The sequence below is a fragment of the Ciconia boyciana genome, chromosome 10, assembly GCF_034638445.1.
Source record: "Ciconia boyciana chromosome 10, ASM3463844v1, whole genome shotgun sequence".
Taxonomy (NCBI): Eukaryota; Metazoa; Chordata; class Aves; order Ciconiiformes; family Ciconiidae; genus Ciconia; species Ciconia boyciana.
In genome coordinates, this window is record NC_132943.1 from 31,240,232 (window position 1) to 31,259,733 (window position 19,502).

General features: G+C 42.2%; 2 protein-coding genes across 13 annotated transcripts in view; one reads left to right on the forward strand and one right to left on the reverse strand.

The window, feature by feature from the left end:
* CDK15 (cyclin dependent kinase 15) overlaps nt 1-10,439 on the reverse strand; it is a 37,242-nt gene extending 26,803 nt beyond the window's left edge. The window contains exons 1-8 of the mRNA XM_072874426.1: nt 10,320-10,439; nt 9,300-9,449; nt 9,053-9,150; nt 8,337-8,416; nt 4,651-4,745; nt 3,174-3,236; nt 1,038-1,161; nt 385-505 (exon numbers count right to left, since the gene is read on the reverse strand). Of these exons, the coding sequence (XP_072730527.1) occupies nt 385-505; nt 1,038-1,161; nt 3,174-3,236; nt 4,651-4,745; nt 8,337-8,416; nt 9,053-9,150; nt 9,300-9,449; nt 10,320-10,439 (851 nt within the window). The remainder of the gene's footprint in view (nt 1-384; nt 506-1,037; nt 1,162-3,173; nt 3,237-4,650; nt 4,746-8,336; nt 8,417-9,052; nt 9,151-9,299; nt 9,450-10,319) is intronic.
* Nucleotides 10,440-12,924: 2,485 nt separating this feature from the next.
* The window catches only part of ALS2 (alsin Rho guanine nucleotide exchange factor ALS2), a 52,117-nt gene continuing 45,539 nt past the window's right edge, over nt 12,925-19,502 (forward strand). For 7 of the 12 annotated variants that reach the window (XR_012044248.1, XR_012044245.1, XR_012044246.1 and 4 more), the window contains exons 1-3: nt 16,283-16,342; nt 17,377-17,466; nt 18,323-18,418. Coding sequence is in view for 8 of the 12 variants with exons in the window: in XM_072873893.1 (XP_072729994.1) it covers nt 18,393-18,418 (26 nt within the window). In the remaining 4 variants the exon portion in view is untranslated. Of the gene's footprint in view, nt 13,066-13,130; nt 13,377-16,282; nt 16,343-17,376; nt 17,467-18,322; nt 18,419-19,196; nt 19,279-19,502 lie in introns of those variants that run through there. The other 5 variants (XM_072873897.1, XM_072873894.1, XM_072873900.1 and 2 more) reach the window with 5 other exon arrangements.

Here is a 19,502-nt window from a genome sequence, read left to right on the forward strand (position 1 = left end):
GTTTCTTCACAAAGCCATTGCTGTAGAAAGCTACCACTGACTCAGCCGACCACATAGATACAAAACAGTAAGTACATTAAGCAAAGGTGTTCTGCTGCAAGGCTTGAAAATGCTTCATAAATGTTACCAAATGAGATGTACATATCTCATAAATACTATCAGATGAGGTTTATATAAATCCATAGCTGAGATGTAGTGACATCATTCCCAAAAACTTCTGTGAACCCAGCAGTACAAAACTTCCCACTGCTCACACATTTTCTGCTCATAGGTGTTAATTCCTCTACTTACAACTGTATCTACTGTAACTTGGTTGACTTAATTTAATTCAAATAAAGAGTATTTTCCCCAAGGGACCCCAGATGCTTTGAAATTGGTCAGTACCAGATATCTAGATCAGAAGAATAATCTGTAGCTCCAAGCAACACATCAGGAGGACGGTACCAGAGTGTCACCACTTCAGAGGAGTACATCTGTCTGGGGATGGACTTGGCACGAGGAAGGCCTGCAAAAAAAAAAAAGACTGCTGTGTTAGGACAGTCCTTCTACCTGTACAAGGCATAGATGATAAGAATTGGAAACAGGACATTATTTTCTCTTGGATCTTTAAACACAAGCAATCCCAATGCAGTTTACAAGGAACTGACAAAGAAAGCGAGTCTGGAATATACCTCTGGGGCAGATCAGATCGAGCAATATGCTGTGTTTTGCAGGGCTTTACGATTTGTGACTGAAGCAGCCTTCCCAAGCCAATGCCAAGAAGGTCTTTTGGTTCAGCACATTGCTGGGGATGCTACATGTTACATTATTTTCTGAACCAGTTTTATGTGGCAGTAATTGTTCTGAGTTAAATTAGGTTACTCCCTGCACTTATCAGTATAAAGGCAAGAAAGGCTGGACTGACCACAGAAATAGTTTCCTGAAGTTCAGTAAGAGGTTATGCTTCTATGCCTTAATTGGCTGTGGATACAGATCTATATGCATGCTAAAGCTTCAGTCTGAACAGATATATTAGCAGTATCCAAACTGTGACTCACCAAAGTCGCCTAATTTGAGCTCACCAAGGCAACTGATGAGCAAGTTCTGCGGTTTCAGATCATGGTGAAGAATGTGTTGTTGGTGGATGTAAGCCAGGACGCGCAAAAGCTGGAACATGAAGAGCTAGAAAAAGCCATCAAAAAACTGAAAGGATTTTTTGTGACTTTGCATTGATACATTAACTCTGAACTTCAGGAGAACTCCTGGAACAAAGAGAGACAAAGCAAGTAAGAAACCAGTAAAAATCCCCAAAATGAGTAGAGCTAGCTGAGGAAGAGAAAACTGCGGTGGGGTGTGACTGCCCTGCAGCTTTCTGAGGTTTTTGGGGTGGAATATTTGGCCACAAGGGCAGTTACAGTGCAGTCCCTAAGTGTACATTTTCAAAATTTAACTTTTCTTTAGAAATGGACTAGTGATTGCAGGAGCAAGCGCAACTTGCCAAAACACGGACCCGGCTTTCAGAACAGCAGATATTCTGATTTCAGTGTTCAAGACAAAGACATACAGGCAAGCAAAATGAAGGCTTAAGGAGCTGGAAGTTTTGCCCATTTGAGCCAGCTGACACCAGCAGAGGGAGTTCTGCGGCCGCTGTACACACCACCTCTTCGAAGTATAAGCTGGACCAGTGAACAGAGAGTGGGAACTGTTATCTTCAAGCTGGGAGAAAACACAAGGACCTGATTTGAACAGATATAGCAAATAAGCTATGATGAATGAAGCAAGCAATCAAGAAAGCATAAAACAAGCAAGAAAGCAAGCAAGCAAGAAATATCTAAATCCCACCACCATCGCAGTGTAAATAAGCCTGGGGTAAAATAAGTTTGGCTGAAACAAGGTATGAAACTGGAGAGTGGATAGAAACAAAACACAGCAAAAGTAATTAGACTTCACCAGAGAAAAGATATTTTTCACCAGAAGCTTAATCTGAAGAGGAGGAAAAACAGTGACACCCATAGGTCATTTTTGTACCAGAAAAGTGTCCCTGTAATATTCTGCATACTTGCATCATATTTGATAGGAATCAGAGAAAAAACAAACAACATTTGCCAGCAAAAATGAAGCAAGCTAGATGACCCTCCTAAAGGAGCAGTAATTCATTTTGCAGTTCAGTTCCAGCTGACAATGAGGATTTCGGACAGGAAAGCAGAGCAGCTGGCTAGTGTTTACTCACAGAAATGCCAGTGAGTACATGTTATAGCCATGTACTCCATGGGCTTTACAAGCCCGCCTGGTAGCAGAGCCCTTGAGATCTGTGCCAAAACTACAACACTGCATCTTGGACATATCTGAGCTTTAAGGATGTTTAAAATCTGGGGCCCCAAGGAACTTCATTAAAATTGGTGTTGCTTAACAACTATCTGGAAGAAGATGTGAACAAGGTGGCAACATTTGAAGATGACAGAAGTATTTAGATTAGCCATGATAAGAAGTGACAGTGAGGAACTTCAGAGAGATCTGACAAAGTCAGATGAATAGGCAGTTTTATAATATACAAAGTTATTGTTGACAGCTGTAATATAAATTAACTGAAGCTGCTCAGGAAAAGGACCCAGGCATTCACTGAGGACATCTGCATTGAAACCTTAAGTCAGTGTGCAGCAACAATCCTGAAAGTTAATTAAATATGAAGATGCATACAAAGAAGAGTAGGAGACTATTATAACATCAGTCTGTAAAGTAAAGGTACATCGTCACCTGTGCTCAGGTCCAGTCAACCAATCCCAAAAAGCAGTAGTAGAAACAAAAGGGATTTAAATGACTGTAAAGATGAAGATAGGTCCAGAGGAGGAGAGAGTGAGATTTGAGAGTTTTTGATTAGAGAGATGAAGAATGTATTCCAATGATAAGAGAATACAAATTTGTGTAGAGACAGATTTGCTTGCCACAAGATGTCATTGTTCAGAAAAGCTGAGTGTCTTCTTGCAGGCTCAGAAAATGCGAAGAAGGGCTACCCAAAAAAAGGCTTTGGAGACTGAGAGGGAGGTTGTTACATCTTTATCAAAGGCAGCTTTTCTCCAGAGTGTTTGTCATATATGGAACAAATAAATATGCGTAAGCAATTTACAGTGACCACACATAGGGGAAAATAACACTTCCTCATGCTTTAAGGGATACTAGTCTTTTAAGGAACTCACCATAACATTGCACGAATGAAGTCCTCCAGGATGCTGGTCCACGTACTGTGCTAGATTTGTGTGCTAAATAAAAGAGGAGAACTTGAGGCAAAGCTACTAGTGTAAAATGCTTCTACCAACAATGCCTCTTCTGTAAATGGAAAAAATATGCAATCACTACAAAGGTGTCTCTTTCACCTTGGCAAACATCTGATCTGATGCAGCACACAAGGATGTGCTTAAGTGCTGGGTCAGATCAGGGACCTGGCTGACCTGTTATCTCACCCTAGCAGTTTATGACCTGAAGCTGATAGTTAAAAGAATTCATACTTGTGCCAGAATTAATCATAAAGCTGCAGTAAGAAGACACAGCCCCTGTATTTTCCTTATAATTGGGTTGATAGCTATCAGCAAAAGCAACAGAAGTAGCAAGACTCACGCTGAGAACTTTTTTATTGGCATCCTGCCCTCCTCATGTGTCATGGTTTAACCCCAGGCGGCAACTAAGCCCCACACAGCCGCTCACTCACTCCCCCCGCGGTGGGATGGGGGAGAGAATCAGAAGAGTAAAAGTGAGAAAACTCATGGGTTGAGATAAAGACAGTTTAATAGGGAAAGCAAAAGCCACGCATACAAGCAAGGCAAAACAAGGAATTCATTCACTCCTTCCCATGGGCAGGCCAGTGTTCAGCCATCTCCAGGAAAGCAGGGCTCCATCACGCGTAACAGTGACTTGGGAAGACAAAATGCCGTAACTCCAAATGTCCCCCCCTTCCTTCTTCTTCCCCCAGCTTTCTATGCTGAGCATGATGCCATATGGTATGGAATAGCCCTTTGGTCAGTTGGGGTCAGCTGTCCCAGCCGTGTCCCCTCCCAGCTCCTTGTGCACCCCCAGCCTCCTTGCTGGTGGGGTGGGGTGAGAGGCAGAAAAGGCCTTGACTCTGCATAGGCGCTGCTCAGCAATAACTAAAACATCCCTGTGTTATCAACACTGTTTCCAGCACAAATCCAAAACATAGCCCTGTACTAGCAACTATGAAGAAAATTAACTCTACCCCAGCCAAAACCAGCATGTTCTAATGTTAAACCATGACACCATGAGAGCAACCTGCAGCTTGGTCATGGTGAGCCACTGAGGTCAGTGCCAAATCTGACCCCAACTGGGATGTGAGCTCATATCATTATTTCCTATCCTTGCTGTGGCTCAAGAACAGTACTTTTATTGTGTTGTCAAGGCAGAAATGGAGGTAAATAGTGTCTGCCACCCTAGTGGAGACAAGATGTGGAATCATTTTTGCATACAGCTGTTGCACACACAGAAAGAGTAAGGCTGTGTGTCTGGAAAGCAGGAGACCAAGAAGGAAAATCAATCATTGCATTAATGGATTACAACTTGTCTCTTTGTAGATGTCTCATAATGCAGTAAATTCATTATGCAGCCGCTTCCCAGTACTTCCCAGTACTAACTCCACAGGAAGCTAGAAAAAGATCAACTCACCATGTACTCAAAGACAAATGTTAGTGTCTCCTTGGTCTGGATAATGTCATGAAGCAGTATAATGTTGGCATGTTTCAAACGCTTGAGAAGAGAAGCTGGGGAAACACAAAAGGAAGATCACCTTAACCACTGCTGCTGGAAGTGGAAGGAGACAGTGCACACAGCAAGGCAGTGAAAATAAAAAACTGGGGAGAAATAGTCCAAACTTGGCAGTTCTGTAAGAAGCAGCAGCTACTGAGTCTGGAGGAGGATGGAACAGCTCCTTAGAGAAGCAAGCATCAGTGCTCCGGGCTTGGCAGGAACCCGTCCATCTCTCAGAGGCAGGATCTTGCCTCTGTCAGAAATAGCAGTTCCCAGTTCCCAGCTATCAGCTTCTCAGCTGAGGAGAAATAATTTTTTCAAGGCAAATGCCGAGAGGCAGGGGCTGGGAGCTCCCAGAGCCAGAATGCAGCAGCCCTTGACTTGTCACTGAGCTTCTCACCCTTCTCCCATCCACCTCCTGGCATGTGCCCTCAGCAAGGCCCTTAGGAGACTTCTGGGGAAAGCTGAGTTTCTATCAGCTTCCAGCTTTACAATATCAGGGTGTAAAAATCTGCCGAAAGAAATCGCTGTAGATGCTAAGCTGAATTTAGCTCTGCACTTTTATCTTGGCAAAAGCATAGTGGTTACTTTCTCCAGTTTAAAACTCAAAGAGCAGAGATGATGAAGTTACTGAGTGAACAGTAACTTGTTTGTATTTATACAACTTTGGCATGTTTTTTTCTTTTGGCCTAACCTTCTAAAAGCATCATTGCAACTGTGTGGCCCTGGTCCTTAGGTGCTGACATGCCTTCGCCAAGCCTCAGCACATCTAGGGTGTGGTGTTGGAGAGGGCAGCACATGGAAGTCTCTGCCTCCATATAGACCACAGAGCACTGACTGACGCTAAGATAAAAGCTACAGCCTTCTGAGCCTTTCAGCCTTGCGTTAGGTTTCTCATGATAGAGCAGGATCCAGCCAACACACTCATGAAGGCAGCTTCTCAGCAGAAAGTCTCAAAGTCTTTATGGGGGAAGAGCATGCACAGCTTCATCATTTGCTACTGTAGGTTTGAGACAATAGTTGCTGTAGCTCTGTACAGAGGCGGGATGTGGGGAAGTGGTGGAGCTGGGATCACTCTGCCTGTAGATCCCTAGCACTACTGAAGAATCCGAGCCAGCTGTTATACCGAAACTGTGGACAGACAGAAGCCCCAAAGCTCAACAAAACCAGGGGTCCCTGACTCCAGATTTTAGTTCAGATTCTGACATAACAGAATAGCCTCATAGCTGCTCCAGACTCACCTTTCCCTGCTGATGAAAACTAAACTAGTTTACTGTCGGACCATGTAGTGCTACAAATTTCATTCAGATAAGGCATGGGCATACAATCTCATTTCTGCTGAATTAGCCGAAGCACACAATACAGAGCTTGGGCCGGCTGTGGGAGGCCAAATGAGTCTTGGTCCTGGATAAAAGCTGCTTTTGTTTTTCAAACAATCTGCAAAATATATTTGAAGAGTTTCATGCTAGCAAAGCAAATTTATACTGGATTAGCACTTTGCCTTTTGTGACTGAAACAATTTCACCTGGTTCTAAAAGCCCTACAGCCACATATACTGTACTACACAGCTGCGGCCTAAGCATATGTCAATACTGAGACTGCTGAGCAGAAAGGGATGCCTGATTCAGCATAACTACTGGAAACAGCACAAATTGTAAATTAGTTCTTGCACAGAGCTGGGTGCTGCTGCAGCTAAACTGCCTCTAGTACTGGTGGTAGTCCATTTAGCTACCACCAGTATGTTCCCAGTGCAGAGCAGTATGAACCATAAACATGCTGCACATTGCACCTAATTGCTTATGAACCCAGTAAAGACACTCTGGCTAGATCCCATCTGCTATGGAAAGGGGCTGCTAACCTGGCTCTCTGTTACCTCAAAAAATCCCATATGACCAGAGCTGTTGCTCCAGAGGAGCAGTACAGAGGGTCCACAGTAATATGGAGAATTCAGCTCCTGTGCCTTAATCAGGCCTCTGGGAACTGCTCCTCACTTGGTTGCTTCTACAACCCCCTGCTGGGGTGTCAGGTGCTACAGCCAGAACTGAGCTTGAAACGCATTTCGTCTCTGTGGGGCTTCCTGGAGTGAAGTGGCTCTTTGTAGGGGAGTGCCATTCCTCCAGTGTAGCAGAGAATGCCCTGCGTTAATAAATCTTGCGCTTTGTTTGCGCTACTGACTTACATTGTAAATTTGAGGTGTCAGATGCTGCAAAGCTCAGCAGTACACAAAAGACCTATTTAAAGTAGACCCTTCATAGGTTCACACTTGTTTTCTTCCATAATGAATGAAGTTAAGGCTCTCAGCCTGTCCAGTAGAGCATGTTAAAGGGGTGCTGATCTTTAGAGCATCATTAGTTCTATGTAGCTTTTAAGGCTTATTTTACTGGTGGGCTACAAGTGTAAACGCAGAGCAAAAGCACCACAGCAAATGTGTATGGGAAACTGTAACACAAGCCATTCTGTATACAGGCACATTTAGGTATCTCTCTGCTTTCACCCAGAATTGGACTAAGGACTTTGTAACTTTCTTATCTTAATTACACTGTTATAAACCTGGAGTGGGTCCACTGACCTCTCGTTATTCTGAGTTGACTAGTATGACAGTCCTTCTGTGCTAGGGCTGCTCTGTGAAAGCTGGCACATCTGGTCCCTGACACTCCATCCCTGCGGTGACAAAATCAACCCTAGTCTTGAACTGCAGTAAGAAGCAGAAAACAAAATATGTGTGGCCTCTTACATTGATAGCTCTCACTAATACCAGACAACAGACTGGCACAAAGGTTGCATATTTCTGTGTAAGGAAGAAATCAGATTATGATCCTCTTGGGATTGCAGATGAAAATAGAAGCCTTAATCAACCAGGCAGTTTGTGAACTTAGTCTGTAGGGACATGTAAATACATTCAGCCAAAATCAAGCACTTAAACAAAAGCATTTCTTTCTCAAAGAAATTGAGAAAGCGGCAGACATTTTGCCCAGTGCTCTACAAAGTCAACCAATAGAAAGAATTTCTCACTGGGCTGAAATGATAGATGTTATTAAACACCAGTTTTATTGAAAGCATTTCTCTTCAGGTTGGGATCTGTGATGCTCCAGATATCAGCTGCCATCACATAGGAAACTGGCACCATTTGCGATAACAGCAAGCAGAGACCCTGGTGCAAAGGGCATTTCCAGTCCACAATTGCCCAATGCAACAGCGGCAAAAACTGCTGTGCAGTGCTAGTGTATAAAAATGGGAGTGAGGAAGCAACTACGGAGCAGGTAGCAGACAGAAGGTGTAAGAGGGCCCTACACTGCTAGAAAGGACTCTGGCTGCAGCCGGCACTTCCCTTATCACAAGCTCGGATGCATCTGTCACGAGGGAATACACCAGCCAGCAGGTTCCCCCTCCGTCCATCACATGCTCACCCAGCCCAGCACAAAGACCTCCTTCATGAGGGGACAAGGAAACTGGGAGTTTTGGGAGAAGGACAGCCGGCACATTGAGTAGGCAAGAAAGGACTTAGGAAGACGTCACATGGAGCTTTTTCAGGTTAAAACAAATGCTCTTCAAGAATTATGTCCCTTGCTCTTCACCGATGTTTGAAGAAGCTCTTTATGTCTTACCTTCCCAAATGGCTGTAAAGGGCATTCCCTCCTCTGCCTCCAGCCTGATCACTTTCAACGCCACCAACTGGCCGTTGATCCTGTCAGGTCAGAGTGGACGGTCACACAACACACCTCAGTGCTTGGCATGACAACAACGTTAAGTCTCCTGGGGTCCACACTTACCCAAGCAAAATTTCTAGGGCTCACTGCCCCACCCAGGCCAAGCTCAGCAAGGAATTACAAACCACTTCCATCTTGTCCTCATTAGCAGTGAAATGGGAGCCAGCCCGTCTGTCTAGAGTAGCACCGTTCTACTGACCTGATATTGCTAGGGCATGGCTTTGGGCAGGGTTCCCACTCTGCCCTCTCACAGCTTTCCTGCCCCTGCATGATGGCAGCATGGCCTCACCCCCAATTTTTCCATCATGCAGGGATTCCTCATTCCAAAGAAAACCCTTGCTCCCTCCCTGGTGCAGCCAGTCAGTCCCTTGGCATGCTGCTGCGGAGCAAAGTGTCTTTGTGGAGCCTCCATGGCTGTAGTGGAGGAGTTCCCCAAAAAATTGGGATGGGACTTTATGAATATCCTGGTTAAAGGCAAAGTTTTTTGATTTGCCTTTATCTTCCTGTAAGTAGTCTGAATTCCCCAGCTTCAAGCTCATTCTTATGGATTCCTGTAATGGGTGTTTTCAGCAGGCACTGGGAAGGCAATAATGGCACCGGTGGTCTTTGCTCACCTGCTGATGCCCTTGTACACAGTTGCACAGGATCCTTCACACAGCTTCTCTAGATGTACATAGGATGTGGCAGCTCCAAATGGGATGCCTTGTCTCTGCTTCATGAAGAAATTGGTATGTGTTTTAGATTGCTGGGTAGAACAAGAAGCTACTAGCATGTCATTCAGTAATTAAATTCTGATTCATGGCTGGAATAATCATAGGATGAAATATCTCCTGTCTGTCTCTATGGATGCTGCACACTCACCCATTTCAACCTCTCCACAACATCCTGCTCCTGGAAAGGATCAGGGTAACTCCAAGGCCTCTGTGTCCTGCACCTCCAACTCTGGAGGGTGTGGAGCCGCAGGGGCTGCAGTGAGGGTAGTGGAAGGGGTGCTCTGGTTCCATCCGACAGCTGGCACAGGAAAAGAAGGCAAACTATATCACTGGCAAACCACCATTTTACTGATGTGATTCTTTCCTTTCTCCTTGTCATAGATCTCCAGTACAGTTTCTCAGCTCTGTCTGTAAGGGGAGCAACTGTCTGTATGTTCCTGTCATGGTAAATGGTAGCACTGACTCTGAGAACACACGAAGATAAAACTGCCTTAACTGCAGAGGACGCTTCTACCAGTATTGTTCTAAATGCATGTTATTCTCTCTTCCCCTTGATTTATTCATCTCTAGATAGCAATCTGTTAGAGCAGGGACTTAAAAACCAAGTGCAGCAGTGAAATTTCAGGAAGTTTAAATTTATGTCTTCTCCTCAACCCCCTGCCTCCCCACCCCCAGCCATGTTGAACCTTTCTCACCACTGTATAATTTACACAGCCTGTTAATTTGGCCCATACAGCATAACAGTGACATAGACTATAAAACTATAAAAATAGTGGTAATGAATGGCAGGCAGCCTTCAAGCTCGTCCTGAGCAGCTACATTGGATGGGTGCCTGCATTATCATTTCACTCAAATATAACAGGATTTGTAATCTATGGCATGCTGCCTCCTCCAGAACTGTAGGTTGTTGGCTCCCTCCCTGTTTTACAATCCCTCATTGGCATAGAGCTCGCTGGAGTGCAATCTTCTCCCTGTTCATCACATCAAAGGCATTTATTGTCATCTAAGGCACGGAGTCCTCTTTCAGTAGCTTCACAAGCCTGAAGATGCAAAGTTTGATGCTGTCTGGTTAGAAGCAAATGTGGATGTTTTGCACTCCCACAGCAAGTGGAAGAACTCAGGCTTAACCTATCTCAATGCACAGGTATCACGGCGTGATATTAAATACCTCTGCTGTAGACACTGCTTCTGTGTGCTGAAGGCCTTGGATATGTTGGGAGCCCCTTCTCTCTATACAGCAGCTGCAGCATCCTGGTCTGACAGCACTTACACACAACATGTCTCCCATGTTGTTGTCCTGATGCAATTAAAATGTATCTCTTTTTTCTCCTTTGCTCGTCCTCATGCCTCCGTCTGTAATAACAGTTCATATGACTCACATGAGGTCTCTGCCTCAAGCAGTCTTGTGATTTCTGCAGTTTTTCTTTGGAAGTCCAACACACAGTGATCCATACTCACCCAAATTCAAATGGAGCAGCTCCATTGATTTCAGCTCATTTGGCATGTGCCCTCTAAAAACAGACAAGATTTTTTCATAACTAAAGATGGAGAATTAAGCAATAAATCCAAACTTTCTGCTCATACAAAGTTCTTTCAGTTAAGCAACTCTCAGTGTAATATGTTAGGTAATGAAGTGGTAGGTTTTATACAGGAACATACCTTTACTTCCCTCCATGTCTATAGCAGTTACTATTCTATATGCCATTAGGCTTTAAGTTGAGCTATCTGAGCAGCGTGGCTGAGTTGTGCTTGCTGCAGGAGTTGTATGTTGACTCTCCTTGCTTTGGTATTTACGTTCTTAGCCGTGATGTGGTGGCAATGTCAGCATGGGGAGCTGTCTGTCCCTGTTGGATCACTTGTCTAAGGGATGTGATGAGTTGTAGCTGACAGACAATAGTCTTGTCCACAGGTCAAAATAGCCAGAGCAAACTGATGAATCCAGCCCAAAATAAATTTAATCAATTATGTACTGAGTAGGCAATGCACAGTGGACTTACGCTGGATGTGGACAGATAAAAGTCCCCTTCTTTCAGTCCCCCACGAGTGGGACTTGCTGTGCAGCTTCCTAGGACTAACACCCAACCCACATAGCGTAAAGGTGAAAGGGCTGAGAAAAATGCTGGCAAGCGTTGTACTGTGGAATTTTTATGCTGATCCCTGAGGTCCTTCAGTTTTCATTTGAATGCATGATGCAAAATATTCCCCTTGCTTCACTGTTTTTGTGCCTAAGAATAATGCTCTTTCCTTGAGCAAAAGGATTTTTCAGCAAAAATGTACTGGGAAGGCAGGAACAATTTCTGTGTCTCGTTGCAACCAAACTACCCAGCCTTTGCATGGCATGAAGGAGCTAACATACCTGGAAGGCTTGACTTCTTTCACGTGATTTTCTTTTGCAGTCCCCAGTTAGCCATAATTTGATAAATATCTATCATCATGGACTTCAGTCTTCTGTTTATTTTCCACGTATTCTTTGAGCCATCAGAATACAGCAGTAATTTGGATGTGCTGTCCAGGCATGAGAAAGGTTGTCTAAATGCAACACACTCACTAATAAACTGGTTAGGCAAGCATTGTTTGCACATCTGTGCAAAGTTTCTTATTCTGGAAAATATTTTTTATTGTTAGGACCATATTTATACAAACGGACTTTTAAAATCTATTTAAGCATAAATAATACTTGCATTTTAAAGGAATGGAAAGAGAAATGCACAAGAAGTAGACAACATTAAATTATACATTTTAATTCATGTGAAGATTATTATCTTAGGTACATTCTGTGTCAAGGAGTAGAGGGGAATTACTCTTATAAAGAAAAATCATCCAACTTTTGCTAGTTAGTGAGAGCTGGTAAATGAAGAAAGCATAGTAATAGCTGGTGGTTCTGGGTATTGAAAAAAAAAAGGAGTACTCGTTTCAGTTATCAGAGGAAATGCTGTAATAGAAATGTTTAATATGTATCCTTAGAAAATGTAAGCGTTTATAAAGGAGAGCCTATACCTGTCTTTGGAACCATAGTTTTCAATAGAAAGCTTCAGGCAACGTAAGAAATAGTCTACTCATTGCTGACATAACATAAAATGTACATTTTACAAAACTTGTTCCAGTAGAAACACATATATATATAGTGTATATATATATACACACATATAGGTCTATGTATTTTAAATGTATCGTAAAATTTATGCATCTATAAAAACGCACGTGTGCGCGCAATTTGTACATACACACGTATACATGTACATGTAGGTATACATAACTATTTAAAGAAGGCTTGTGCCGTAGGAAGGCTCTAGATTAGCGCATCAGAAAACTGTGGTGCAGGCCTGCTCCCATTTAAGCCAGCAGCTAAACTCGGAGGGTTTATGGAGCGGGAAAGGACGGCCGGGTATTATTACTAGTTATTGATCAGGTTTCCTGCGTAGGTTATAGCTTCGTTCTTTATTTGTGCCTCTAGTATTTTAAAATATATCTTCAGGTGTCTTTCCTGCACTCTTGGTGCCAACACCGTAGCGGTGGCGTTGCACAACCAACTCCACCTCTCGCCTGTTCGCTGGTCTAAACGTGCTGGGAGCAGCACCGCCGGCCGAGCGTGCCTTCGGGTAGTGCTGGAGACTGGAGGAGGCCAGGCCAGGCCAGGCCGGGCCGGGCCAGGCCGGGCCGGGCCGGGCCGCTCCCTTCAGGCGGGTCCCGGCCTGTTTTGTCCCGGGGAGGGACCCGTCGGCGCGGGCGGCACAGCCCGCCCCCGGGCCGCGGCCTCTTTACCCAACGCCCCTGTGCGCGCGCGCGGCTCGACGCTGGGCTCTACCCCTTGCACGGCGGAGGCCCCGCCCCGCGGCCCCGCGTGAATCAGCTGATCTGCGCCCCGGGACGGGAGCCGGCGGCGGGACCGGCGGCCGGAGCGAGCGCGGCGCTGGGTGAGGCGGGTGTTGGCGCGGGGGTCGGCGGTGGCGGTGAGGAGGGAGGTGCGGGGGCAGCGCGCGCCCTGCCGTGGGGAGGAGTGGAGCCTGAGTCACGTGGGGCGGCGAGCTGTGCGGGGACCTTCCCCTCGCCGTCCCCCGGCGGCTCCGCGCTGCCGCTGGTCACCCGCGCGCTCCCTCACCCCGCCAACGGCCTCTCACAGCTGGCTCCCTCGCCGCCCGGCCCCTGCTTGGGGCATCGCCCCCCAGGCCTCTCCCCTGCGAGCCGCCTTGGCGGGGCAGGTGCTGCCCTGGCTGCAGGGCAACAGGTGGGGAAAGTTGGGGGGGGGGTTATGAGGAGCAGCGGGGGAAATGGCTGCCCTCCCCTGAAGGGAAAGGGGGAGCGCAGCGGATTGGCGGGAACCCGGCTGGCCGAAGCGCCCTGGGTCGGCCCGGATGACTGGTAGTTGATCTCTGCTGTCAAGACTTTGCCACTGCTGCTGTAGTGCAGCGACTTGTAAAGTCTAGCTATACTTACATCTTTCAGTTTCTGCAGCGTTAACTGTTTTCAGACGGAGAAGCACCTGAACATGTGCTAAATTAAGAAGGTGTAATTTCAAAAGAAAAAGAGGAGGGATATTCAGAAATTTTTGAGTCTCTTATGAGTTTGGTAAATTTTAAATTATTAATTACGTGCTGTAGCAGATAGTTTTCGGCTGTGTTCTTTTAGCTGATACAAGGCCCTTTGTTGTGTTTTTTTTTTTTTTCTGGCTCCTGTTATGTCTTGTTTGCAACCATCACTTATTCACTGGAACTGGCATTAAAAGCTCTGAGCCCTCATCTGAAGGGATTGCTGCTGTCTTTTAGTAGCAAGGTGTTTTGTTTTGCTCTGGACAGATCTTAATCACACCATGTTAAAAACGTTGGTTGTACCTAGTCAGTGCTGACCAAAACACAAGGGCTTCTTGAACTGGTAACACACTATATGTGAACCACAGTTAGCAATAATAAGTGATGATATATATGTAGACAAGACTAATGTTGACAACTCTGTTTTGAATTAGGAAGCTTGGAGGTAACCTCCTTCAGAACCTGAGTAGATAATTTTGTATAACAAACTTGTAGTCTTGGTAGTGGAAGTTATTGCTAAATAGGGTACAACAAATTTATTAAAAATGTGTTTGTAAATATGTAAGTAAATACGTCTGAAAGTTGTAGCAGTATTTGTAGTATTTATTAACTGTAGCAGGTAAATAAGCACATGAGGCTGATGGGAGTTCTAGTATTTCTGAAAGTCAGGGGCATACCAGTTGTTCCTGTTCAGCATTGAATGTAAGATGACTGTTATACCTATGATGCTTATTACTGAGTGGTCAATGTCCACGGAAGGACACAGTCCCATAGCAATGAGAGTAATGTTTATTGCACGTCATTCCCTGCCATAGCGGTTATTATGGTGTGGTAGTGTTTGATTTCTGGAGAATTTGAATTAGCATCTTGCTCTGTAAATGGAAAGTATGATGTCAGTGTCATGCTAGTGACCATCTGTCTATAACACAAATCCATTTCATAATTTGGCACTATTTGGCACTCTATGCTTTTTTCCTCTTGCAGTGTTGAAGTGAAAATGTAGAAAGTAAATGTACGGGCAGAGCAGTGCAGGTGCTGGTATCATACTGATCTTCCATACCATGAGAATGATTTATTGTGCCTGGCTGTTCACTTCTATGAACATTAACCCTAATAACAATTCATGTAATCTTAGTGGAAAAGAAATAATGTATATGTAATGCTACAATGCAATATTGTATACATGTGAAATTAGGTGAAGATCAGCAAGGAAGATTGTATAGTCCTACTAGGAGGAAGAAACTTTGTATTTATAAGTGCTTAGTTTGTAGCTGTGACCAAATGGCTTGTATTTTGTGTTAGCTGTGAAATGGGAATAATATTTTGCTGTCCTAGAAGTGAACGAAAACTTGCACTGAACTTGAAAATTATTTTTAAATGTCTTAAAGATGTCTCGTTTATGGAAAGAAAACAGTTTGGCTATCACTTTCCCCAATATGCATAAATGCTTAGCAATGCAATCTTAAGTTGATTTTGTAAAGAAAAAATGTATCACCACCATCATATCGCTCTCTTAATTTCTAGTCCACAGGTACTGCAGGTTTCTTACTTAACAATTACACAAATCATTTTTCAATTGAGCCTTGAAGGGAGGTCTTACAAAACAGCTAATCAGATGCTTGGCTCTAACTTTGTTTTGTTATAATCAGAAGTTTTCATGAGAACTACAGTAAATTTTTGTGCAGTTGAAGCTCATGAAAATGAAAGAAATTCTTTGAGCCCTTAAAAAAAACCAAAACAAAACAACCTAAGTTGTAGAAGCCAAGCATTTTAAGCCTCACCTCCCTGATCCTGAATAAGTATATACGATGTAAATGATACAATTGTTGATACTTTGATGACTGTCTGATTCACTGATCCACTGGATATTTGTATGTGAAGCTATAGTTCTTCACAGAGAAGTGCCAGCATTTTCAAGAAAAGTAATTGTAGGGTTAGGTAGTTTTGAGTAGGCTAAAAAAAAATCTCAAATTTACTTACTCTGAGCAAGAAAATATCACAAAGTTAGAAGTTCCAAAAATACGCTTCCATTTTCCTTTGATGTTTCATCAACACCTCTGTTATTGAAGTGTGTTGCATGACAGTTTCCTTATATTTGTGAGACTTCGTTCTGTTAATATTTTCAAAGTTAACTTTTACAGTTGTGGGTGGGTTTTTTTTCCTTTTTGTTTTTCTTTTTTAGTTGAGGAAGGAGAGACAGAAGTGTCTTGAAAGCAATATCTTTCTGTTGACAAGTGTGGCTTAGTGTGTATCTGTTCCTAGAAAGTATGGTCTGGTTTTTTTGAGCAAGATGCATATGACTTATCACAATACTATTCTGTCATATTAATTTGATTTCATATTTTCATGGCTCTTTATCTTTTTGTGATATGTTCTTTGCCAACCCTGAAGCCTAAATCACTATTTTTACTCTCCTGTATTTGGAAAACTGAAAACATTTGGTATGATGTGTTGCTGTTTCTGTCTATAAAGGTCTGCTTGGTACTTCATTATTCAGAGCAGTCTACTGGAAGTGTTGGGATTTGTGTTAGTTATTTCAATTATTTATTAACTTGATGATTACTGTTTCCAAGTGTGAATTGAAACTTCTGTATGCAATTTACAGGTTTGCCTATGTTGTCTCTCGTAATCAAGACTGGCCACATTTTATTTCTATTTTCTGCATGTAAGAGCTTCAGACTACTCACTCTGGATCTTTTCTTGGAGATATATTGTCTTAAAAGACCATTATAATAAGTAATTTATTTTCTGGTTTTATTACAGTGGATATCAGACAGTAACTATAATAAAGCAAAAGGGTCTAAATAATTTATGCATGAGACATTTTATTTGAATAAATACATTTACACGCATTTATTAATGTAACTAAAATTTTGAATACTTCATCTATTAAGGCAGTAGATCAAGGAAAATTACAATTCTGAAAGAATATTGAAAATATTAAAAAGCCAAACAGATTATAAGAAACAAAGATTAACTGTAGCTTTGTTTTATTACAAGAGAAGTAATACAAAGGTATCTTCATGAAGATGGAAAGGTGTGAGGGTGAATTTGCAAAATTCAAAATCTGAAAGGATAAAAGCGTAAATAGAGCAGCCACTTTTTTCTCCTTGGCTTCTGTGGTCTTATCATATCTTCATAGATACTCTGCTACCAGTTTGCATGAAGAAATGTTTTGAACTCTTAATTGGCTTTCTGCATTTCTGCACAGGCTTTAATAGAACTGTATCTTCTAATGGTAATATGTGCTTTGATTCAGGAATACAGTTATGAATTTAACTCTTAACCATTTTCTGCTCATACAAGTCTGTTTACCTTATAAATTTAGCTTGAGCATAGAATTCTATCTTATAGTAGACTCAATATGGATCAATTACCCTGCTTTGATGTTTCTTGAGTGGTATACTGAGAATTATAGAGAGAGATTGATGTTAATTTCTGCCTTTGAACTAGGTTTTGTTCAGTCTGTCCTTACAATAGACCTATTGTGAGATGAGTAGGTAGGACAAGTCTGGCTGTTTAGCTTTTGTCTGCCAACTCAGTGTGAGTGAACTAAATACTTCAACCATTCTAGTGTTGTGAAGGTGCTTATTTATTTAAAATGGACCTAAAGCTTTCCTTCTTGGTGTTTTTTTTGTTTTAGGTTTTTTTAGGCTTAAACATTATTTACAATTAAGTAGTGGTTTTTATGTTTTACAGTTTTTGGAAATTATATTGTTCCTTTTGAAAGAGGAATGATTTGGTGGTGATGGAGTGCTGCCACTGACAGATGGACTCGCAGGAAAGAAGGTGAGAATGAGCAGCTAGGTGAAGCCACAGAGGCTCCTTGAAATATGCCAGCTCATGATCATCCTGTAAAATTATTAAGTGCTATCAGCATACTCCTTATGTAACTTACACTACAGGGAAGAAGAGGAGTAGCTTAGCTTTAGTTTCAGTTATGTCTGGAACACTCAACTTATTACAACAGCAACTTCTTTTTTAAGTTGATTGTTGAAACTTGTGGAGGGATAGCTGTAGGCTGGAAAGTTGAAAGTAACATTCTCTGGTGAACAGTAGATCATATCTGTAACCTGCATGTGTGAATTTTGATTCTGGACCAATAGCCCTGCAGTAGGCTATTCTTTTGCTCCTTGTTTCTTCCACTAAGATACCTGACAGAGGTCAGATGTTCTTGGGATGGAAAATTAGTGTCTTGTAATAAATCCTGGTATGTGACTGGCCAAATTTGTCTTACACTGTTCTCTGAAGACTTATTAAATGGATAAAAGCCCAAATATCAGGCTTTGGACTGAATTTAATGCACAGTATGTTGATGAAAGCTCTCTATATTGTCATGTTGTATTCCTTGGTGTGCTTTGCCCATCTGAGTAAAATCTGTATTTTGATTTTAGCTAAATGTCCTAACTATGTTGGATTTTTCTAACTTCTTTTTTCTGGCCTATATATTACTCGATTGGTTCCTCTTCAATTTACTTCTGTTCTAAACACAAGTCCTATGTATTTAAAATGCAATATGGACTCTGCGTTTTAATACTATGTATGTTGTTTGGATTAAATTACTTATGTGAATTCTAGAAGAGTTCCTGACTGTCACCTTTTTGTTGATTTTTTTTTTTTCCTTTTTTCTGTTATGTGGAAAAAGAAGAGAGATTGGGGTTGGGCACAGGAACGGAGAGAGACATAATTCCTTCTCTTAGTTATTTTCATCTTGAATGTTTCAGAGGCAGATTGTACAAAGGTATTGTTCATCCTATGCACCACAACTAGCAAAATTTTAAGTTAAAAAAAATCAGTAGTCTGCATGAATAGGGTCCTATGGCTTTTTGAATGTGCTACTTGTGTAAGTTGTCCACAATGCGGTATATCAGACTAGCTTTTTCTGGGTTTGCTTCAGTATTGAAATACGTTTAGGTTTTTTTGTGCCCTTTCTTCTAGACAAAGATTTCCATTTCATCAAAGCTTTTCTAGCTACCTTATATATTTAACTCCCAAGTTTGTGCAAAGCTGCAAGAAATGATTTATGTGGGGAGTAAATGACTTGATTGTTGGCAAATAAGGAGCTAAACCTACTTTTTCCTGCAGGTGGATAACAATCTATTCTATATAAAGTTTTAAATTAAAGAAAGCTCTTAATTTAGCTTGAAATGCTGTCAGTCTATGTTGATGTTTAAAATTACTTTTTGTGTTTGTTTTAATCAAGTGATTCCACAAATTATTAAAACTGTGTGCTTGTTGTCAAAGTTCTGAGGAATTTCTTTCTGCTGAATGGGAGAAGTTGCTGACTGAGCATTCAAACCGGAGCGTGTTGAAGTGTTAAACCAGCTTTGGATAGTTCCAGTCACTCCTGCAAGCCCAGATACTTCCATTGTGTTTCAGGATCTTTTTTTTTTTTTTTTTTTTTTCCCCCTTGGTTCAATTGATTTGAACAACTGGCTCATTTGAATCTGAGAAACTCATTAAGAATTAAGAGGTGAAAAAAAAACCCCAACCAAAACCTCATTTTTTTCTCTCTAAAGGTAGAAATGAAAGTATATAAAGGATGAGCTCTTATAGGTGTAATGTTTTGAAGACACTGTGAATGGGAGCAATCGGTTCACGGTAAAATCTGCACACAATACATCCTTTGCTTAATTACTTACTTTTAAAGCAATGTCATTTGAGGTGTTTATGTGTATTTCCAGCACACTTGATGTTCTGTGTAACTGATAAAAACATGGTTGTAAGGCTGTTTTTCCTGCATTTTGATTTCCAAAAGCTGAATAATACGAAACATGAATAACACCTAATAAACCAGAAATGTTCCTTCTGGTTTCTAACAGAGG